This window comes from Camarhynchus parvulus, chromosome 7, assembly GCF_901933205.1.
Source record: "Camarhynchus parvulus chromosome 7, STF_HiC, whole genome shotgun sequence".
Lineage (NCBI taxonomy): Eukaryota > Metazoa > Chordata > Aves > Passeriformes > Thraupidae > Camarhynchus > Camarhynchus parvulus.
In genome coordinates, this window is record NC_044577.1 from 26,691,186 (window position 1) to 26,715,152 (window position 23,967).

A 23,967-nucleotide genomic window follows, 5' to 3' on the forward strand; every position below is an offset into this window, starting at 1 on the left:
TAGCTGTTACTCCACTTACCAAAGAATAAAACAGTCTGGTTTGAGAGCATTTTTTTTCAATTTGAAATGGCTGTTTTGTAATCCTTATTCTCCTTTTGGTGCTTAGAAGGGATTATCTGATCAAGTATCTCTCTTGTTATGGAGGAACATTCCTGGAGGAACAATCTGCTTTTTAAAGGCAGTGGTGATGCTTGTTTTGCTTTTGCCCTTCACAAGGGAAGTGGCTCAATGTGGTATTCAGCACTTGAAGGTGAATTTCATCAGGCTTTGATGATCTGAGCACATTTGAGATATCCAAATATTATTTAAACAGTTTTTGTCTCATTTCACACATACTCCTACTGGCTCATTTCAAAGGTGTTGCATACCTTGTTGCAATTTATTTTTTTAGTAAAAATAACAAAAAGGACACAAGTTTCCTGGCTTCTCTGGATGATTGTTTTCTGGTTTAAATAACAGCTTTTCATTTTCCTTTGTCTTTCTCCAATATTGACAGCATTTCTAACACCTTTTCTTATTGCCTTTTTGTCCCCTTGCTAGTTGTGGTTCATTTTGTGCCTTAGCTTTGCAGGCACGCTTCTACCACTCTGTTTGATCTGTTTGTCTATACCTGTCTTCAGAAATGCCACCTTATTTCCATTTGTGGTACAATTCCTTCCTGATTTTCAGTCCAGTCGCACAGGCCTCCTTCTATCAAGTATCATTCTGTATTTGTATCTGAGGTGCTTGCAATTTTATTCTCCTAAACTTGTTTTTGCTGTTTGCTACAAGTTACCATTTATTGTCAGACATTTAAATTCCTTTTCTTCCTTTCTGTCTGAGAAGACCTTCTGGCAGCTAGTGGCCTAAACAGCTCTGCAGTGTATTACACAAGTAGTATGTTAATCCTACTGACTGATAGGGTTTTTCATGCTAGCATTAAAAAAAATAATTTAGCTTATGTGACGCACAGGGCTGTATATACACAGAGGAAATATAGCTGCAGGAGGCTGAAAATGTTAAGGCATCACACTGCAGCAGCATGGGAGCATTGTGCAAGGGATGATGAAACCTTTTCTGCCTTCCTTTTTTATTATTCCTTTAGTAACTCTGCTGCTATGTTTGCTCTGCTTGCCTGTGTATGGCAGAATACAGCAGGTTTCTACTGGGAGCTGTAGAAAAATACCTGGGGCATGAGATGCCAGCAGAGGGCTCAGAAATATTTCTGCTGCCTCTAGCATGGGGTCAGACTTGCAGGACTCGAGTAGGTGCCAACCTGGTGTGTAAGGACAGAACCCATGTGAACAAGACCTGTTCTGCCCCCAACACTGGCTCTGCTTTTGAGCACTCATGCCCATGAAAAGGGCTTGATAAACCTGAGCTCCCTGGAGGCTGCACCCGGGTGAAAAGCAAGGCTGTGCATGTGTGCAGGTCATTGGGAGGGCTGAAGACAAGGAGATGGTTTGGGGCAGTACAGAGGAGGTACCAAACTCTTGGTTTGCCACTGCTGTATAAGAAAAAAGAAACAAGGAAGGGGCAGAACTTTCTGGCACCATCTGAAGCTTGGCCTCCAAGTCAGCTGCCCAGCTGACCCCATGTTTAGCTGCTCAGTTAGTAGGAGTGAGACAGGATCTCTGGGGATTTTCAGAGGAAGCAATGCCAGAGCACGTGATGTATAGTAATTATACTTCTTCTGTGCAGTCCATCACATCTGATTCTCTTGTGTAAGTGTTCTCCATGTCTTGTTAACAATAACTGAAACCAGGTTAAGGATCTGTGGTGTGGCCAAAGGCCTCTTTCCTGGTTCATCACCTGCAAACCTGGTTCTTGTGATAACCAAACACTATCAGCAACTCAGTACTTTCACTAAGGACTAGTTTATGGAGACTCCTTGTACCGGCTGTGGATTCTGGGTGTGGTCTGTGCATTCCTGAAGAGAAGGGAGAAATATTTGGGAAAATTCTTTGAACATTTGTCTTTTAAAGAAGCCAAGTGTGAGAGGAAGAAGAAACTTCTGCACTGCGCTGAGGATACAGCAGAGCCACAAGCACTGAGGATAGTTTATGGGAAGGTTGTGAGTTTTGCTCTGCAATTGCAACTGGCACTGGAAGAATGATGATGAAGAGCTCCACTATTGCCATGGGAAGGGCATGGAAGGATGAACAGCTGTGTACCTGCAGGGAGCTGCAGGGGGAATCCAGGGACTCCCAGCAGAGATGGGCTGCATTTGCCACATATGGAGCCCCAAAGTGGTCTTCTGGAAAATAGAAAGTGAGAGAGAGGTGTTGGGGCTGCTTCTAGGTGCTGTGCCCACTTGATTAAACTGTCCCATGGGAAAAGGCAAGGTCATTCTAGGGAATTGCTGTGGGAATGAACCCTGGGTCACTTCACTCCTGCAGTAGCAAAGAAATGATTTAACACAGTGCAGGCATCTGTGACATCCAGTGTCCAAGGGTTTGGTGTGATGAACATTTTAGTAGTTATGTCTTGGAATGTGTGGCTTTCCAGTGAAGTGAGATCCCTGCAGAGTAAACCTGTCATTACCAAACTGGGAGGGAGATGCGCACTCTGCTCCTAAATCCACAGGCAGTAGGTGTATCTGGGACCTGGGATTTTTATTCAGCTCACATCTGTGCAGCATCCAGCACGGTGCTGGGCTGGTGCACGTAAAATAGCTGGGGGCATGCCAAACAACAGGGAAGTCTGTGGCACAAAGTGCTGACAGCCCCAACCTGTGACTAATTTAGGCTGTGTTCCCTGACTCCTCTTGAACTCTGGAGCTGTCTTTCCTGGTAGCATCTCCCTCCCCTTTCTACCCTGGCTGCACAAATGTGCTCAATTAGGGTTAACTCAAACTGAATCAAACTTCGTGCCTGAGGTTGGAAATCTTCCCAGTCAACTCACCACAGCCACATAGCATGGTGGGAGACAAGGCGAGAGGGGAGATGAACGCTTTTCAGAGAAACGAATCCAAGGAAACTTTGTTCACTTTTATTTCTGCAGGAGATGATCCCCCCAAAGGAGATTTCCCTCTTCAGAAAAAATCTCCGGTAAGTGTTACTGCTGGTTTCCTTTGCTTTGCTTTCTGCTCAGCTTGTTTTAAACATTGCAAGATCTCTCTGTTCTCTCCTCTGTTGTGCCCTGGCTACAGACAAACACCCTTTCTTGCAGAGGGTTGAAATAAGCCTTAACAACTCAAGGCAAAAATCCCTCCACTAACCTGATTAAGTTAAGAAAGTGCAGCTTAAAGGGAAAGCACAAACTGTCTGAATGTTTGGGGAAAAGAGTAAGGAGTTTTTATTGCCTTTTCCCTGAACACTACTTTCCTTGTGGGAAAGAACTTAGATCTCTGAAGTGGATGGGGCTATTGTGCAAAGGAGGGAGGGAGCTGAACTCTGTTTAGTTTGATGAAACCCACCAGGGAAGGGTACCCAGATGTTGAAAAGCAGAAGGAAGGACAGGGATTGAGGACAAGGCCACTGGTGAGTGTTACAGAGCCCAACTGTAGTGCCAGAGCCATGAGTTTATATTTTTGCCTCTGATTTAAAGCCTGTCAGATGAATGTGTTGCTGCCTTGCAGCTTTGATGTTTGTGCAGGTTTTCAGGCTAATTCTTGTTGAGTGCTTGACCTCTAAAAACTGTTCACTGCATAGGATTCAGGAAGAATTTGGCTTATGTTGTAGCTGCTTTGAACTTGCAGGATAATATGTAATACTTGGTCTTAAAACTCACAGTCATGTCATTAGCAAACCAACTATTTAACTCAAGTTTAATTACTGTGCAGACATTAACTATTGGATATCCAGAGCTCCTGGGAAATATTAATCTTTATCCTTTTTGCCATTAGTCAGCAAGGAGGAGAGCTGAAAACAAACGTCTCCTGTAGTGGGTACTTTAAATGAACTTTCTTTTTTCCAAAGACACGGTCTATCAATTTCCACAGTATCTTTAAGAGATCCATAATCCCACAGATCCCAGGCTTGCTGTGGAAGCTAAGCACTGCAGACTATCTGTGTGTTCATGAATCCAGGCTTAACCTCTTTGCTTTTGCTGGGGCTGTTTGCTGAGCACAATCCTACTCCGCGAAAGCGAGCAAACTGCACCTGGCTCTCCATATGGATGAAAGCTTCCCACTTTTGGATGTCCAGGCAGGCCACAGGCAGGTCAGTGATACAGTGGAGACAATACATGAGGGTTTCTGCACGTGCTGATGCCATCTCATGACACACAAGCAAGATGGAAGTACCCCTGCTTGTAAGTTGTTGCTCTGTGTTTGTAAGCACTTACTCAGGGTGGTGGCTCAGGCATTTAGGAAAGTTTAGCTGGGAAGTCACTGCCCCCTGCTCTCCTTTCCCTCCTTGCCCCTGCTCATCTGTAGGAGGTACCCATTCCAGAGCAGGAGTGGCTGAAATGAGTCACTGCACCTTAAATCGGTGCAAATAAATCCCCTGGAACTTGTGCACTGGGTGTGGAGGGGTGAGTTCAGGCGGCAGTGCTCCTGCCACCTGTCCACCTGGTTTGGACAGTCACTCTCTGTACTTCCACCAAATGTTACTTAATGCCATGAGTATGTATAGTAAGATCTGGGAAGGAGAGGAAGAAAAATATCCCTGTTGTACAATTTTACTTCCAATTTCATAAAATGCCTCCCAGCACAAACATGAAACATAATCTGCCTCTTATGGATGTTCTTCTATTATGAAAAGCTTGTTGGAGAAAAATATTCTCTGTGTGCATATGGCTGTGTGCTTGTGCATTTACAGCTTATATATGCCACCATTTTTAGGCTAGTCTAAAAGCAACAGGCCCTAGTGCAGTTTCCAAGGGAGCCCACTCTTTCTTAAAGGCATATTGCTGAGCACAATTGTTTCAGAGTAAATCATAAATTAAATTGATAATTATGTATTTACTCTAGTAAAGTAAGAAGGGTTTCTTGCAAAAAGGCAGCCCATATTTGGTGAGAAAAATATATACGTATATATTACATATAAAAATGGACAAAATCATTTGTCTTTAGAGGATTAAGTAATGGAAAGTAGGGGGCAGGTGGGAGTTGTGGAGTTTTGATTTTGTGTCTGTTTTGTTGCTCTTTCATAAAGTTGAGGAAGGCAGCGTTATTAAACTGTACTCTTCTAAACTTGATGCCATTGCTTTGGGAATCCAAATAAGCTTAGGTCTCTTGGTAGTAAAATAAACCTGAATAAACATATCTATTTTGGTATTTTATTTGCATTTGGGACTCTGGGAAGAAATACAGGAATTCATTATTTCTGACATGAGGCACAGAAATGCATGTGAAGAGTTCATCTCACTTCACTGGCCCATACCATGGGTGTTTAAATCTATAAGTATAGTTGCATCTGTTAATATCACACTCCCCCCAGATTCCTCACCAATTCATGGCCAGCCCCTCTCCTGCTAATTGGCAGAAGCTGGGCAGTGCTGTGCAAACCTGCTTTCCTGTTGTGAGGCAGTGGAGCCACTAAGCAGCTGGAATCTGAAAGCTGCTTAGCTCACACCACGGTGGGGTAGCAAGAGGGACAGAGGCCCACACAGGGTCATGCCAAGTCTCATCTGTTTAATGCTTTGTATTTCGCTTGGGAAGTGCTGATGTTAGCTGCAGTAAAGTCAGGCTCAGAGAAAGAGTGTCTACATTTAGACAGGTTTGACAGTCCAATCACTGGCTTTTTTAAAGCTCTGATTAATAAATTGAATTATCCAGAGCTGTGCCAGCCGTCTTGGAATATGAAATGGATGCCATGTCTCAGGGAGAGTCAGAGAGCTGATGCTCTGCTTCAGAGAGTGGTGGCACAGCTCAGCACAAGTGAGGAGCAGAGATTGAGAGAGGTAGCAGCTTTACACACAGAAGCAAACAGTAGATCCCTGAGGTCTCCCAGTTTCTGAGGCAAGGTCTGATCTGATACTAGAAGAGGGAGCAGTTTTGGGGCAGGGTGGTAGCTGTATATGGAGTGCAGAAGAAAAGGCATTGAAAGGTGGTTTTTTTGGTATCACTGACATTTTAGCATTGCAGTCGAGAGTTGGTAGCACCCTTCCAGTGGAGTTCCTGGAGCTCCAAGCATAGTGGGCTGCTGAATCCCCATGGCAGTCCTTACTGGGCTCATATCAGCCCGGCTGATTCACTGGGGAACCTTAATCAAAGCAAGAGTACTGTGAGGTCCACTGTCTCCTTTGAGTCCAGCTCACAGGCCAGTCAAGCAGCTGTGGGCACTTGGTTTTTGGACTGGACTCCTCTCCACCACCCTAACACTGTGGGAATATGTTGCTGGGGTGAAGGCTTTGACAGTTGATATGTTCTTGTTTGTCTCCCACAGAAACTCTGTGGCTCCAACTACCCCCTGAGCATTGCCTTCATTGTGGTGAACGAGTTCTGCGAGCGCTTCTCCTACTATGGCATGAGAGGTATGTGGCCTGTGACTTTCCTCTCCTGAGGTCTTTACAGAAACTGCACTGGTGTTTCTGAGCTGTGCTGGGTGTAGTATCAGCTGTCTTTCAAAGTTAATTGATATTTTGGAATGCACATCTGAACAGTGTATCCTAACATTGTTGCTGTATCTAAGAAGAGAAGAAGTTGGGACGAAAGGGCTCCAAATGTACATTGCAGACTAAATTATTGTACAATCCTCTATATCAAACATGGTTTTCTACTGTGTGATGTCTTTCACAGTTGATGTGCAATCAGTGTGTTTGGGAATTGAATCTTACAGGCGCCTAATCTGTAAATAGAAAAAGTGCATAAACAGAACCACAGGTTAGGGTAAGATAAGCTAGAAAATATGTTTTTCAGCTAAACATAACTGTTTATGACCAAAGGATGTCAGATACTCATATATCTCATTTTAGCTTCTCCTGTGTCAGAGATTATGAGGAACAGGTCTGGAAGCACAAATCTTTCCACAGCACTGCTCAGTTGCTAGACAAACTAGACAAATCAGTAGTTTTCTTGCCACCATGATCCTGCTTACCTGCAGATATACACATTAATTATCTGATATGATTTTTTTTGTTTGTTTCCTTTTAGCTGTCCTGACACTTTATTTCTTAAGCTTCTTCCACTGGGATGAGAATCTCTCCACTGCTGTGTACCATGCCTTCTCTGCGTTGTGTTATTTCACACCTGTCATCGGAGCCATCATGGCAGACTCTTGGCTGGGCAAATACAAGTAAGTGAAGACCTCTCTCTAATTCAGCCAGCATGCAAGGACAGTGCTGTGTGTGCTCCCAGTTTTGAGCTGCCTCAGAGTGCAGCAGAGACACACTTGTGAAGGTCAGCTCCTCTCTTTTAACAGAGTTGATCTGTTTGCTTATGCTGTTCTGTGCTTGTCTAACACCCAAAGGCCAATAGGCAACAAAGTTGGGACAAATTAAATGTTACAATAACCATTTTCCTCCACTGTCATTCCATACCTGACTTCTGGAAGGGTGTAGGGCAATTAATCTTCAGTTTGCCAAGGTCTGCTTCTAAGAAGGATTCAAAGATAGTGAGGAAGCAATGTCATCATGTAGATCTCAGATTCAGATGAAATATCATTAACTGTAATGTACTTACTTACACTTCTCATAGCATAGGTAATGTATCTGCACACCTACTTTCATGCCTGAGAAACCTGTGTTCTCTCAAATCATCTCCATCAGCACATAACCAGGTAGACTCTTCCTGAGTAAGAGTCTTTAGGCAGTCTTCCCTTCTGATGATAATCTGTGGAGCAGACATCTGCCCCAGAGTGGTGATGAGCAGCTGGATATAGGACTTTCTTTGCTTGGCACTTGTTTTTCATTGTCTGAGAAGTCTTGGCTGTCAGGGTGATGAAGTGCAGCTGAACTTTTCTCTCTAAGCCTATCTGGCAGAAGTGTCTCTATAGGAAATAAACAGCTGCCATATGCCTATCCAGAAGAAAGTTCTTAAGGAGCTGTCAGTGTCTTTTTTTCTCTGTGCTCAGTTTTAGTAATTTTCTTGTCCATTTGAATGAAAAAAAAAACCAAACAAAAACAGTGGGACTCTATTAAATTTATTATTTAAGGTCATATAGCAATGTTCATTAGTTTTGAGGATGTTTATCTTGCAGCATGATTTTGTGAGAAGGTAAATCCTTACACAGATGCTCATGTGTTAGTCAAGAGACTTTCCGTGGAGTAATCCCTATAATTTAATGGGAAGTGGCTTTTGCTGTAGTAGCTGGACCTTGGCCAATATAACAGATTAGAGGGGCTTTTAGGAATGATCTGATGTGGTGCTAAATTAGCTGTTGCCACCAGGGTTTGAATGCATCAGGGACCTCTTCCATGCGCAGAGCTCACAGGACTTCTTCTAGTGTTTCTGTTCTTACAAGTCCTTTGATTCACCTCTGTATGTGTCTGTCTTCAGCACAAGAATACATAGATTTCTCCTAATCTAGAGGATGGTGAAGGAATAGAATACACTCAAGAGTCTGATCATCCTGCTCATATTTCTTCTTCTCCCTCACCAACACATGGGAGGCAGATAGATGAGCTCAGTCTTTCAGAGATACTTGGGACCCAAAACAGACTTACAATGAGGAAACCACACTCCTAATTCAGGTTTGTTGGTTTGGTTGAATGTGGGCAACAATCTCTAGATATCCCTTCCAGTCAAGGGATTCACTTATGTACATCCTACAAAATGCCAGTTATTAGTAATCTGGAAACTGAGTTGGGCCTGAACAGTGCTCTTCTCTTTGCAGTCTTCCATGCGTGACAAGACTGGAACACTTTTCATGTGTTCTGCTCAGTAATGTCTACAAATAAAGCATGGGCTATCCCTCCTTAATCTGATCCCATTTGCATATCTATTCCTTCAGTGTTGACACAAAGGAATTACAGCTGCCCACTGTACCACTGGTAGAACAAACCAGTTCTTGTGTGCCAGCCAAGTAGAGCTGCCATATCAGGCCCCATGGGTGCACTCTGTTTTCAGCTTGTACATCACCCAGCACCTCCAGTCACTGCTGTTTGCTTTCCTCACAGGACGATCATCTACCTCTCCATTGTGTATGTTGTTGGCCATCTGATAAAGTCAGTCGGTGCCATTCCATCCCTGGGCAACCAGGCAGTTCATGTGTAAGTAGCCCTTGAAGCCACAGTGCTGTAGCAGGTTGTGATGGTAGTTTACCCAAGTCTGTAATTTATCTCCATCAGGCCAGCATTCTGGGGGCTGTGCATGGATTATTTTCATCAGGGAAGGGTTAGGAATGTCTGAGTAAGAGCAGAAGGGTGGATCTAGTGTGTGAACATGCCAGATGGAGTTGGAAGTCACCACACAGACTCTAAATCCCTTTGGCACAGGCATTGGGATAACCCCTCTCTGCTATACCATGCTACTGGTTTGGTCTGCTGTATCCAACTGCCTGCACCAGGCTCCTTCCTGGAGCCTGCTCATTTCATCAGCACAGCTGCCCAGCTCAGCAAGGTTCCCCCATGTGCATGGGAACACAAAACTGAAATACATTTTCTGACATCAGGGGAAGGGTCTGTCTCTTCCACAGGATACAACCCTCCAGATTCTGAACTGATAGGTTTGTCAGAGTAGTGTCTCTGAAACCACCAAGCTGGTTTTGTCTGTGTAGCCATGGCTCAAAAAACATGCACATGCAGGCAGGAGCACATGTTGTTTTCAGAACAGTTTTCTTTTGTCCAAGACCTGGTCAGTCCTGATACTCTTGTTCCCCAGAGACATAATCTGTCAGGCCAACAATGGTGTTTTGAAAACCACTGGGAAGTAGAAAGCACACAAGAATGAGCCTAATTCAGTTTGTCTGCTCTTACCCAGGCTACAAGGTTGCAAAAAGTACTCCCCTTTTTCTTTTTTTTCCTTTTTCTCAATTGATCTCTGATGCCTTTTGTTGTCATATAAGTAAAAATAATTCCACAGATCTTTGATCTCCTATATGTCCATTGGACCTCAGAACAACAAGAAACTGACAAAACCAGTTTGGTTAATTGACTGGTATGGAATGCAGAAATTAGAATAATTAATTTCTTTTTCAAATTATTAGGATACTTAATTTGTTTGTTTATTTAGCTCATCATCATTACCCATGTGCAAAAGACAACATTATCAGAGGAATCATGGTTGGGTGGCACTAAAATGCTCTCATAAGCTCTGGAAAGGTTTTGCAATGGTGATATTTTTGTTCTTGCATGAAGGGTCCTGTCTATGGTTGGTCTGTTTTTGATCGCCCTTGGAACGGGAGGTATCAAGCCCTGTGTCTCTGCATTTGGTGGGGACCAGTTTGAAGAGGAACATGTAAGACTTCTTTTCTTTCCTAAAATCTGCAGTGTTTGCTTACTTTGTGAGGATGTTTGTGTGATCAAAATCCTGTTGTGCTAGAATAAGGCCAATTTGCTGGAAAAGACATAGTAAGGCATGAGGTAGGATGGTTTGCATAGGTCTTGGGAGAATCTAGATGCTTCAGGAAGGCAAAATGACAGCAGAACAGGATTGATACCGAAAAGGATAGGTCATAATTGCATCAAAACATCTAAATGTTAATTGGACATCAGAGTAGTTGAAAAATCCTGTCTTGCATATCACAGAACTGTATATATCACAGCTTAACAAGGATGATTATAATGCACTGCAATGGAATATGGCAAATGAAAGAAAAGACTATCACCAGCCTATGCTTCTGTGGGACTTTTTCCTCAAATCAGTCATAGTCTGTGTCTGAGATGTTGTTCAGAAAGAACTATAGGAAATTCTAGTCCTTTGCAAGTAATGCCAGAATGTCTTCTGGATATTCCAGAATGGAAAGTTCTGAAGAGTTGAGAAAATGTTTCTGTTTAGTTGTGTTTGTGCTGTGTATCCTCAGAATTGTAGTCCAGGTGCTTTGTGTCCTCATTCTCTGTCATGAGTACTTAGCCCCTCATCTGCACTAATCTCAAACTCCCATTATTCAGAACAGGGGCTAAACCAGGGATAAGGTAGTGCTTAAGGAAGCAAAGCAGGTCAGGAAGTGCTAATCCTCAGGCAAAATGCTAAATTTTTCAATTGACTCGAAGTTAAATAGATTTATGTTGACCTAACACACAAATAAAAATTTATATTTTCTCAATGACAAGTATTCAAATCACCAAGTTGTGTGCAGGGCATAAGTCCTCAAATATGTAGAAGGCCGCTGCTACAAAAAATAAAATAAGACTGACAGTGTGAAATTTTTTTCCAGAAGTAGATCTAGAGGAACACTGGAAAATACTAGGGCCTTTGTGAGATGGAAATTCCCATCAATGGAGGCATTAAAGAAGGACATTAGACTAATAGTGTGTCAGGAAAAGCTGGTAAATTTAGATAAGAGTTGGCCCCTTGGACAAGGAGTAGGGCAGTTTTCTCCTTGTCTTTTGCAATACCCCAGTATGAAGTCAACATGTAATGAAATAATATAGACTAAATTTAAAAGTTTGGGAAGAGTTGTGCTTTGTTTTGCACATGAACTGAGTGATGCTGAAGTGATGAAGTTTATGATTACTAAGAAGTAACAAAACTGGGAACATGGGGTGTTCTGTGATCGCTTGTCCAAAGCAGATCCTCCTGCAGGCATGTCTGCATGCTGTCATGTGCTTTAGGGGATATGGCAGAAAGGGGATCAGCAATGCTCTGCTGGTCACCAGCCTCCCCAGCTGGCACAACTCTGACCAAAAGCAGGCAGCACAGCACACGTGCTCTAGGATAGCTGCATGCATCCCAGTGCATGGACATCCTGGCTTGCTGCACCAATAGCTGTCCCAAAAGAATTCTATGAGGTCCAACAGCAGCATTTACACAAGTGCTACTTTTATGATTATTAATGATTAATAGTGTTTATCCAGCATCTTTCAATTACCACCTAATTACAGTATGATAATATGTAACACTTATCTTCAGAGCGTTTTGATAGTCTTCAGCTAATGAATCTCAGCACCCCTCTCAGGCACATACATATTATTATTATTCCAACTTTACAACTACAGCTGCATTACAGAGAGAAAACCTGAACTGCCTGTGGTTGTGTGGGCCTCTACCCATTCTCCAGCATTCAGACTACATCTCTCCAACAAATGTATCAAATACAAAGGCTCAAACATTCACCTGTGTGCTACCTTCAAGAAAAACTAATTTAGAGAGAGAAAACTGTAAAAAGCATTCTGATAAGAACAATGTGTTCTGCTCTATTCGTTCTTTTTCAAACGTTCTTTTCAAAATAGAAAGTTTTCTATTTTACCATTTTGAAATGACTTGGCCTTTCAGAAGAAACAAATGTTTTTGCTATATGATAGGAAGTTTAAGTCATCAGAATTGGAATGAGAAGTTTTGATTTTGTAAGGAATGAAAGGTTTGAGGCCAAACAGAATGTTTCTTTCCTCTGGAGTGGTGTTTGAGGGGTCTTATGTTTTATTTTCTTCCACTCCAGGTAGGCTGAAATAAGTTTTAAAAATTCACTATGAAATGAAGCATTCCCCCTTAATTTTCAGGATGCCAATAAACTTCATTTGAGTCCTTAAGTGCACGGGCTTATTTGTTTTGTCTGAAAACTTGGAATGAGGTAGTTCTGTGTATAAATAACTAAATTACTCCTTCTATTCCTAGAGACAAGTTTATGTTTTGAGGTAAATGCACAACATCAATCTGATTCTCTCTAAGGTACTTTGGGAGCATAATAGTCTTGGATCTGCCACTTTGAGAATGGCACTACTACAGACAGTGATGGGGACTAATTTGGTGGGAGGTCAGATAGGGAAAACAGATTCATCTGCAGGAGATTTCCAAGTGCCTTTGTCTATGGGATTAGAAGTCCAAGTTAAAAATGCCTGAACAAAATTATATTTACAATATGTTATATGAATGTGAAACTGCTGCACATATTAATTAGGGACCAAAGCTGCTTTCAAACAGTGCAGTATGGTGTTTAAGGTGCTAAATAGCTTTCCTTTGTTTCTTTATTTTCTGGTTGCCAAGGAGATCAGGATTATCATGTACAGTACCTTTTCTCAAATTAGCTAATCCAAATCATGTTGTTAATGTGTGTCTGCTCTAAAGATTAAGACAATAGGGACGAAATTCTTTATTCCAATCAATATAATTTGCAAGCTGCTGGGTCATTATTTTTGTAGTTATTTCAGTTTTTCTCTGACCATTTTTCTTTCCATCACTAAAATCTGAAAATGTGTGAAATAAGTTGCTCCAAATTCTTTATGCATCACTATCTCTTACTACCACATTCTTTTGGGTAATTGTTGCTCTAGACTTTATCATGTCAAGAGCTGCATGCTTGAGTTTGTCACAGCTCTCAGAAATTCTGATTTGCTCAGATATCAAGGGTTAGAGACATGCCATGACAATTTGCCTAGAAGAGGGCAGGACTCTGAGGGTTCTTCTGCACCACCCTTGACAAGTCGTGTGAAGGCTATCCAGGAATGGGGAAGATTGCTGAGGCTGCTCATCTCTAGTTTTCTCTATGATGACAAATAACTAGTCATAAAGGTAGAATGAAAAAGAAAATATAATTTTAGTAGTTTAGCAGTAGAAAGTTCTGGATTATCAAAACCACCATCAAGGAAAGGAATATAACAGATAGTAAGACCCGCTGCTGTTTCTATTAGCCATGAGAACATGCCATTGAGATTATTTTTATAAGGCTTTCAAATCCTTTAGTCTAGGATAAATAATTTAAGAGGAATGTATGGGTCAGCCTTGAAAGCTCTAGGAAATAAAACTGTGTAAAAGCCAAAAGCTCAGTTGATGGGGTCTTCCTAACTGTGGTGAGTCATGGCAGAAAGCCCTTAATCCAAGTAAGGAGACCCCCCAGACTCCTTGGTGGGTGGCAGTGGGAGGTGATGGGGCTCTCAGCCTGACCTTCTCAGCACCCACTTTACAAGGGGGCATAAAGAGGAGCCCTCTCACAGTCTCCCACCTCCCTTTCTTCCCTGCAGTAATCCTCTGTGATAAGAGCCTTCTTGCCATACGAAGTAGCAATATTTCCTGTTGGCTGCACCATCAGTTACAGGAAGTTTTGTTACATTTTTGGAGCTCAGGATTCATTACTTTACAGCTGTCCTCTTTTAGCTGCCTGCAATTCTTCACGCTTTCTCCAGTTTTCTAGCCGTGTGAATATTGTTGTCTCAGGGCGCAGACGGAAGCAGGACACATTAGAAGGAAAGGAGACAGAACAACAGTCCCTGAGGAGTTTTCTATCCCTCAGCTAAGTTAAAGCTTTGCATTCAAATGATGCTCAGGTCACAGAGATGAGGCTCAAGGTACCCTGGGAGCTCTCTCTCGGGCGCCATGCCATGTCTGATGCAATTTTCCCCTCTACCTTTTTCAGCTCAGGTGTCCCAGAGCTGCTGATACACATGAGCACGGGGTGGGTCAGGTAGCCTGCTTTTGTTTCCCCTCCCTGCTGGCCTGCCCAGGCACAGGGAGGAGGTTAACACTGTATACAGCACACGTGTGGCTGTGCATGAATGTCCCTCCCACAAGCAAGGAGAGACTGCACACATACATTACTCCTGCACAAAGGACCAAACTCTGCATCAAATTCTTGATTCCTTCCAAATTATGAATTATGCAGGAAGAAAGAAGATCAGCATGAATTCTTTGACTCTATAAACTATAATATGTTACAGCTTAGGTTAAATTCAGAACTCTTTGTCTTAGAGTTCATCCCTCTGTCAGGCTCTTGAATTTGCTCCCCTAGATTTAATTTACCCTATTAGTTTGAGGTTCATTGGCCTCACCTTGATGGTCTCCTCTTTGATGGATACTTCTCAATTGCTGGCACTCTTTCCTCTATGCTGTGATTACCAGTTCCTTAAAATATACAGGTTTGTATGCAGGAGAGGAGGGGAAAAAAAAAAGGAGCTCAGACATGGAAAGAAATTATGAGCTTGTCAAACCATGCCAAATTGGATTGAATTAGGTGACAAAGGATCTGAATCATGCTACTTGTTCTGAATAAGTAAATGCTTTCCCCTCCTTCAGTCTCACAACACTCTCAAAGCAGCAGCTTTTCCTCTGAAATGCCAAAAAGCCCCAAAGCACTTCTCGAGTAACGTGAGCTGATTTGTGTGAGCGTTTACCATCACCTGAACACGAGCTTGTTTGCTTAACATTTTATGCACTTTGTGTCAATATTTACCCAGCCTTCTTAACCAGAGAATTGATAGTGTTCAATTTGCAGGCCCAATGCTGTGTATTAGCCATGACATTGACATTGTCTTCTCTTGTTTTAGACCTCAGAGAGAAGCAAGTTTTTTTCCATCTTCTATTTATCCATTAATGCTGGAAGTTTGATCTCCACGTTTGTAACTCCTGTATTAAGAGGTCAGTGTGGATTTAGAATAAAACAATAAATTAGCTGCCCTCTAACTACTCTACTGTGCATAGTTAGACTCTTATGACAACAGAATGGCAGAAATTATATTATCTGTGGAGTGGTCAATGTATTGCATTTACACCTTGTTAATCCTGCTGTAGCAGCATAACAGATTTATGATACAGGCAGACAACTCACAGAAATTATATTCCTGGCTGTATTTTAAAGCCAGCCTGAACTGCAGAATTAAAACATGAAAGGTCGAAGGACCTATATGGTCATCTATTCCCCACTGCCAGTGAAGAACTTGGCTTCAGGTAAACTATGGATGGGAAATGAGCTCTGCTGTCCTGTGCAGTATCAGGGCTGAAAAACTTAGCAGGGCTGGTTTTAAAGTCCTACCTTCTCCCTCCCACGGGGTGCTGCTGACTTCTGGAGGGCTCTGTCCTGGCACTCAGGCTTGTCTGCATGGATCTGCTTGCAAGATTGCTGCCCTGAGCAACTAGCCTTGAAGACAAAGCACAGGCCTATGCCCCATTTAAGACCTACTTTATATTCCAGCCTGCTTGCAAAACCCTTTTTAGTCCTCCAGCCTTGCTGCACTTAGTTCATTGTATCGCAGCGCTTCGAAGCCAAAGGGATTGGCACACTCTAAATACGGGCACAGGGGCAGAGCAGCAGGCCATAGGTGATGGGGACAGGGACAAGGTAGTCTTCACATTTAGTTGCCTTTTTTCCATTCCATTCCATGGCTTCCAGAAAGCTCTGTTTGTTTGGAGTGTCATTTAAACAGGCTCTTGTCTCATGTTTACACCATGCACAGGGACAAAGACAAATGCTGTATCTCTTACTTGTTTATTCTCTGGTGTCTCTTGGTCAGCATTCAGTTGGGAAGGGTTTTTGCTTAAAGCAGTCAATGGGCAGATGAAAATCCAGTTCCTTGAAGCATCAAAACATGAGCCAGTATAAACTAGTTGCAACATGGAACTGGAGAGGATGGGGAAAGAGTAATATTTTTGCGAATATTAGAGTAATATTTAAGTGTGAAATCTTTTCTTGGAAGAGCAAGAAATGCAGTTTGTAGACATTTGGTACAAATATGAAATATATACTTTTAGGTAGACAAGTCCAACTCATTTAACATGTTAAAAGTTTAGTGTGCCCAGAGAGCCCATGCTCTCAGCTTTGTTGGATTTTAGCTAATTTGCTGAAAATAAGTAAATAAATGCTGTGCATGCACACAGCTGTGCAGCTGGGATTTTCCAGCTACAACAAAGATGAGCAGCTGAGGGTTTCATGGATTGGCCTCCTGTTAATTCTGTTGGCTTACTTTAGCCATTTTGTCATTATCCATGTGAGGATGCAGTAATGTCTGGCCCCTGGCATTCAAACACAGAGCCCACTGCTGGTTTGCTGTTTGCAGGCAGAGCATGGTGCAAGAGCTGACCTGGTCCAAGAGGCGCAGGTTTCAGTGACCCAGAGCTCAGATTGATGCGACCCATGCTGTAACACACCTGGTTTCCTAATGGGCTGCTGCAAGACCTGACATTTGAAGCAGGCTGTCCTAGTGAGGTTGGTGGTAGTGAGAGAGGGAACCGGAGTTCTGGGGCTTATCCTGGGCTCCCACTTACACAGTGCAGGCATTGGCTCCCACTTTGTCCACTGTAGGTCGCTATGAAAACAGATTCAGGTTTTTCATTTAAGACTGGTGCAGCACAGTACTGGTTATTTAGATCTAGTCAAATACAGAATGGCTTCAGGTTATTTGAAATGTTGTGCTTTTTTCCCTCAATTACAGTTCCTAGTACTTCTTTATACCTATTTGTCTGCCCCTTCCCTTCAACTGTTTGCATCAATATTCCATTATCAGCTGCTTTTGCTGGCAGACACTAACCCTGCTTCCAAATTGTCTTCATCAAGGGAGGACAACTGTTTCAAGGAGATTCAATTCACAGTGTCAAGCACCAGCAAAGAAGATTTAAAACCAGGGGAAGTGACTGATTTAGGGAATCAAATCAAAAGCCCCAGTAACATAAGTCTAGATGTAATGAGTTGCTTTTATTTCTGACTTCTTTTTCAGGGGATGTGAAATGTTTTGGAGAGGATTGTTATGCACTGGCTTTTGGTGTCCCAGCAGCACTGATGGTGTTGGCACTTGGTGAGTGGAAATAGGAGTTAACCGGTTTTGAGTCCATGGATAGATGAGAAAATTCACAAATTCACTAATTCTGGATGGATACTGTGATGGGAAATGAAAGGGTTCAAGGTCACCTAACAATTCCCAGTTCAGAGCAGCAATAAATAGCAGTAGTTGATGGATAATGGGCTGAGCATGGTTTTACTGTTATCTTTTATTGTGATACTGTTAAGGGGGTGGTCTCATGGATGTGTCGCAGTATAATTGATTTGCTCTAATGCAAAGGAAGGCACCAAAATGATTTTCCTGATGGCTTGCAGCTTTGCCTGTGAGCAGGCATGGCCTTTGAACTGCAATCTGAGGAGTCCTTAGAGATCCCCAGCTTATAGAACAGAAGCTTAACATGGCACTTCTAACCTTTCCATGGGCTTCCTGCAGCTCAAGGCCACCTTCAATGGCTCAGACTTCTGCTGCTGAATCTGTGTGCTGCAGAAGGAGCTAGATGAGATGTTAGTTTGTTCTGAGCTGTCTTACTTTGCTTGGCTGCAGTAATTCCCACAACTGCAGTGACAACTTATTATTACGTTGCAATAAAAAATCCTTATTATCCAAGTGTCAGGAGACACGCACAGTCCCTGTGCTTCTTAACAATTGCATCTTAGCCCCATTAATGTACTTGTCGAGATTTCTTCTTCAACCTTTATAAAACATTCAACAATCTCCCATTTTTAATGTTACTCCTTTGGTAGCCAGTACAGAGGACACCCCATCAGCTTTAGTTTCACAGCTGCAAGCTCTGAGAAGAGCAGTTCCCTTATTATACTGCATGTGTGAGCTTTTGACAGAGCATGGGGTGACTTCTCATTCAGCTTGTTACCTTCACTGAGAGACCAAGCAGTTGTGTGATTTCACTGCAGCATCTGGGATTTGAAAAGTTTGTCCCCCATAGAATGTGAATGTTGCTGTTTCCACTCAAATTTCCATCAGGGAGAAGAATCAGGAAATGGAAGAAATGTCATCAGGCCACAGCTAACGTTGCAGCAATTATTTTCAAAAAAGTGCATGGTCACAGGCCTGAGAAGGTTCTATTTTCCCCTGTGGCCTGTTCCTATCAGTTTAGGGCCCCACTGTGTGCACCATGCTGTGCTGAATGTTTCTAGCAGAGCAGTAGTTGCCCAGGGGAAAACGAACGTGTAAATGTTGCAGTTTCAGTGAGGGCATCGGTGGGAAATGTGTTTTTAGCTAGTGTCCTGCTGCCAGATTCCACGTCCTGCCTGGCAAAGCAGCTCTCTGTTCTTTTGTAACATGCTAAAATGCTCTGGGAAGTGATATATTTGACTATGTGAGTAGCATGCAGAAGTGGAGAAAATACCCTTTTGGCCCTGACTGGCCCTCTACCTGGTTGTGTGATGGAAAGCAAGGATAGATTTAGAGGCAGATTTAGAGCGAGATTTTCTGGGCTACTACTGTTCCTGAAGGATGGGGTAGATTGATACCATTTAATTGCAAATTCTAAACCTAATGCAGGAACATCAGCTCCCAAAGGAGTCAATGGCATCACCAAAAGGTATTTCAGCAAACCTAATGGATCACATTTTTAAAAGGACCAACATCTTCACAGAGAAATGCTAAAAATTAGGTAGTGCAGCTACCCACTCTAGGTGACTTTGCACAAATGCAAAGTGCTACTCACCTAAACTGACTTCAGAGGTCTCTCAAGTTCTGCAAGTCAAACCTGGATGCTAAAGGTCTTCCTAGTCAGGTAAAAGCAAAGGTGTGTTCCCTGCAGTGTCTCAGGCCTCCTGTGCTAGGACAGAAGTATCTGCTATTCTCCATTGCCTGTGGACTGACCCAGACAATTGGTTAGTTTTAAAAGTTCAGGTTAGTTAATTATATGGATTTCATGCTCAGTTTTAAGGTGCTTCTCCCCACTAATCTCTTTGGAATTCCAGTGTCCTCGAAGACTCTCATAGAACAGGATAAATTATACACAATCCGGTAACTCCATCTCTGACAGGATTTTGAAGTCTCATTCTGATATTCTTTGTGCTTTGAGGGAGAAAACCAGGATAAAAGAGTATCTTAAATTGTATATCCCTTTGTGGAAACCATAAATGGAGGTGATTTCTGTTAACATCTCTGTGTGAGGCAGAGATCTTTGGGCAGTTTCCATTGAAATGTATGTGAGATGCAAGTGCACAGAGCCTGTGTTTATCTGGATTAATCCTCACAGGTTTCCAATGAATGAGGGTTGATTTCCAACATCAGGTGCAGCAATTAAATGTGGATTGTACTATGAGTCTAGTCTACAAAAAGCATAGACAAAGTGAATTTTCAAAGTTTTGGTTCCCAGAGTAAATCACATGTGGAGGCCTATTGTGCCAGAGCAGATATTAGGAGAGTGATGACTTTCTAGGGATCACACTGTCTCTTGTAGGATGTTGCATTTTCTTCCATCTGTAGGCATTAAAGGACTCCTGTATATTTATTTAGTTAGAAGTGCAATCCTGTGCACCCCAAGGGCAGAGAATTTATGTTGAATACAGGGGTGGGTGATCCTCCCCAGAAGCCAGTGCAGGACTGAGCTTCAGCCATGTGAATCCCCATTTGGATAATAATTTTTTTTTCAGTTGTGTTCATTGCTGGAAGTGGACTGTACAGAAAAACACCACCACAAGGAAATGTCTTGCTGGAAGTGTGCAAATGCATCGGTGTAAGTGTGTGTAATTTTCTTTTTCATGCGAGTCAGAGGCTGCAGGACAAAAAGGTACAAAGAGAAAGGGGAGGTGACTTTTGGACGTCTTCTCTATGCTTTGGGATGTCTTGCTGATGAGCTGTAAGGAATTAGAAACACATTTAGGTCCTAGTTTATTTTTTCAGCATTTCAGTTGTTTTTCCTTAGCCCCACAAACTGTTCAGTTGATGTCCATATAGTAGAACCACAAGTGGCAGATACTGGTGGAAACTGAACTGAAAGGAAAATTCAGAAACTCAGAGAGTATCAGATATATGACTCTTTTTTTTTTTTTGTCAGTTAAATAATATTTCTGAACTTTATCAGTTCAGCAGACAGTAATAGCACACATTCACTTTATGGGCATTCAGCATGTTCATGTAAATGCAAGAGACACTTGCTGAAGTTGCATTAGAGCCTTATAAATTGTTTTTCATGGTGTGTGAGCTGAATACAGTATGTGAAAAATACTCTCTTATTATTAGGTGGATAATGATGTTTCTATTTCAGGAAGCTGTTGCTAACAGCAGATGTTTTCTCTTTATCTAGGTCAGTCCTAGTGCCAGATTTACCTTGGGGAAACAGGCAGGATCTTAAAGATCGAATTTCTAAGTGAGGTCTGCCACTTTTTTTGTCAGTGTGTTCAGTGACTGGAGCATAACCAGCATAAACAGGCCAGGAGCTGGACTTCGATGACCCTTGTGGGTTCCTTCCAACTCAGGATATTCTAAGATTCAGTAATTCTGTGATTCTTCATACCTTTAGTCAACTGGTGTCATAGAAACTTCCCTGCAAACAATTTATCATAAAGCCTCCAATCTGAGATTTTAGAGGTACCCAGCAACCCACCCCCCTCAATGTTCTGGCACTGCTTACATTTGGAGATGGGGAAGGTAGCCTTGAGTTTGGAGTGTGACAAGGGTAGATATGGCATGAGTGAGTTACTCACCTGTTTTTCTCCCTAGTTTGCTATTAAAAACCGGCTGAAAAACCGCTCCCGTGAGATTCCAAAGAGAGATCACTGGCTGGACTGGGCTTCAGAAAAATACTCAGTGAGTGATGCTCTACCTGGTAGGTTTGGAGTGGGAAGGGGGAGATCGGCAGACAGACAGGGGAGAGAGTAGGACTAGCCTGGCCACACCATTCCTCACATACATTTTCCTGTCCCTTCCCACATCTGTACTCTCCTGACCCTTAATGGACATTTTAAGTGCTGCACTGAAATGTAGAAATGCAAATATATCCAATGTCACAAGGAAGAGAAATTAAGAACTGCCATGCAGAAAGAAATAGGACTTATGCTTTGTGGCTTGAATCGCCTGTTGGCTTTACACCCCTACCTTACCTTTTTGCCTGTTCCCTTTTAGAAACAGCTGATTGGGGAGGTTAAAATGGTGACTCGTGTTCTCTTCCTCTTCATACCACTGCCAATGTTCTGGGCCCTGTTTGATCAGCAGGTACAGTACGGCGGGTACAGCTCTGCCTTCAAGCCTTGGTTGGCACCTCTGTCCTTTTGGGGTAACTCCAAAGCATCCTGGGGACACAGCGGGCCACACTCCTACCAAGTGTTCAGGGCCTTCCACCATCACTCCTGGTCAGCCCCTCAGAGTCCTGCCAGGAGTCTGGCACAGGAGAATGAGAGGGGAGAATGTGCCCTGCCTAACGACAGGTCTTACAGGGAAGGGAAGGAATAGATGGGAAATAAGAGCTCCATCACTTTCACCTTCTCTGTCCCCGTGTTTTCTAGCCCCACAGAACATCTTGAAGGCTTCACCACTGTTTGTTTTCTCTTTAGGGATCTAGGTGGACTTTGCAAGCCACAAAAATGAATGCTGATTTTGTAAGTACTTAATGTCATCAGGGCTGGTAAGACTAGTAGTAACATCCCTGCTCTTGCTTATTAACCGGAGTCTTGCAGTACTAAGAGCGTCTGCTTGGTGAATCTGGGTGAGTCTCACTTTTGGTGATTAGAAGCCAGAGGCTCTGTTCCTGCAGCCATGTTCAGTTCATCACAGCTCATCTCAGCTAGAAGTGAGGGCTGGGGAACCATCAGCAGCCTACAAGGTCAGGGATGCTGACCTGCTGGCAGCCAGTGGCCCTGTAACCTAGAGCAGGTAGGATTTTCAGCCTGCTGCTCCCATGGAAAGCAGACACGTCAGTCAGCCCTTTTAAGGTGTGACTAGAGCTGTTGTACATTTCTGCACTGGATCACTTGGTGATACATTAATGAAGCTTCTCAAAATCATCAGGTATCTGGTGTATAGGTTAAAGATGTGATAGGGATTAACTAGCTAGTTTCCATAAATGTTTTCAACGGTGTGAATGGCTACAGTAGCAGATAAATGTAGATCAGCTATCTGCCCGAAGGTGTCCCCACACTGGGCTGACAGGCCGTCTAGATGTTTCAACAGGCCATCTAGATCTTGCCTGCAGATGCTCACATCAAAATCTAGGATTGTAAGTGTCCACTTTCCAGTTTAAAATTGTCTTAAAGCCGTAAATTTGAGACCTTCTATGTCACTCCTGTTAAAAATTGGGCTCTCAATATGTGATACTCATTAGGCTTAATTAGTTCAAATGAGGCATGAAAAAGACTACACCTTGGGTAATATTTATCCACCTCAGAAAGACAGAACAAAGTCCGTACAGTCTACGTGATGTATATCTAAAACATTAGTTTTGTGGTGTTTTGCTCACATGCACTTAGTGATCCATTAGCAGGAGAGCTAAGTATCCCCAGGTGTCACTACTGGCCTCTCCCAGGTGAGGAAAGACAGATAGATTCAAGGCTCTTTTTTCTTTTGTCACACCAGCTTGGATAGCTCCTTGGCTTTTGTTTCAGTCTCGTCTCTCTGCTCTCCCCTCATGAGCTGCCCCTTCTCAAGAATGTGAAAATTAACTGCAGCATTGGAGTGATCCCACCCTTAGGCTTGTTGGAGTTCGTGTTTGTAATACTCTGTGACTTTCAGTTCGGTAGACAAGGGCTCAGCTAGGAAGTCTGGAGTAAAGCAGGGAATGATTTAGTGTCAGATGAAATATTTGCAGGCTCATTTCCTAATGGCACATTTCTATAGTGTGTGCAAAGTGGCAGGAGGGGGTATTTGCCTGGAATTTTTCCACTCTCCTAGGAGGCAGCTGTGGGCAGAGACAGGCAGCCAGTCTAGACTCAGCCCAGGACAGGACTGGCAGACAGGAGAGAACCCCCTCAGCATTTTCTTGGAAATACATTATTTCCTTCATAATTTCTTCCCTCCTGCACTCTTCCCCCTGACCCTGAACCCCCCCCCATCTCCTTCATCCTAATTTCAAATGAAAAGCATCGAATGGAGTTCAGAAAACTACCAGTTCCTCCCTGGAGACAGGTCTATGGTTCCTTTTGGAGTCTCAGATCCCTCATCCATCCATTCCTGTTGACCTTGCCCATTTGTGGGGGCTGGGATAGTGATGCAAGTGTGACGTACCTCTTACAGCCTTGAGGACTCTTGCCTCAAACCTGGAAGCTGCAGTCGTCCAAAGCCTCTTAGATGCAGATGGGGGGAGGAAAGAGGTGTTTGTGCAGCCCACTGGCTCAAGGATTGTCTTCTATTATCCTTTTGGGAACTTGGGAGAAATGCCAACATAGCTCACAGGGTCCTGAAGTTTAGGAACACTCACTTATAGGATTGGGGCTTTTCACATCATAGAAGCAGGAAGGGAAAAAGCTCTAAGCCTGCCTCCCAGCTTGGACACTAACACGCCCATCCTTCTCCACTCACCTAGTTCATGGCTCAGCCAGCCTGAAGGATGAGCCTCAG

The 23,967-nt window shown here is 43.0% G+C and overlaps 1 protein-coding gene across 1 annotated transcript in view; it reads left to right on the top strand.

Annotated features, from left to right (window-relative positions):
* Positions 1-2,890: 2,890 nt before the first annotated feature.
* SLC15A2 (solute carrier family 15 member 2) overlaps positions 2,891-23,967 on the top strand; it is a 38,325-nt gene continuing 17,248 nt past the window's right edge. The window contains exons 1-11 of the mRNA XM_030952366.1: positions 2,891-3,029; positions 6,312-6,399; positions 7,019-7,160; positions 8,983-9,075; positions 10,162-10,261; positions 15,220-15,310; positions 17,383-17,460; positions 20,070-20,152; positions 21,139-21,225; positions 21,541-21,630; positions 21,969-22,013. Of these exons, the coding sequence (XP_030808226.1) occupies positions 2,898-3,029; positions 6,312-6,399; positions 7,019-7,160; positions 8,983-9,075; positions 10,162-10,261; positions 15,220-15,310; positions 17,383-17,460; positions 20,070-20,152; positions 21,139-21,225; positions 21,541-21,630; positions 21,969-22,013 (1,029 nt within the window). The 5' untranslated portion in view covers positions 2,891-2,897. The remainder of the gene's footprint in view (positions 3,030-6,311; positions 6,400-7,018; positions 7,161-8,982; positions 9,076-10,161; positions 10,262-15,219; positions 15,311-17,382; positions 17,461-20,069; positions 20,153-21,138; positions 21,226-21,540; positions 21,631-21,968; positions 22,014-23,967) is intronic.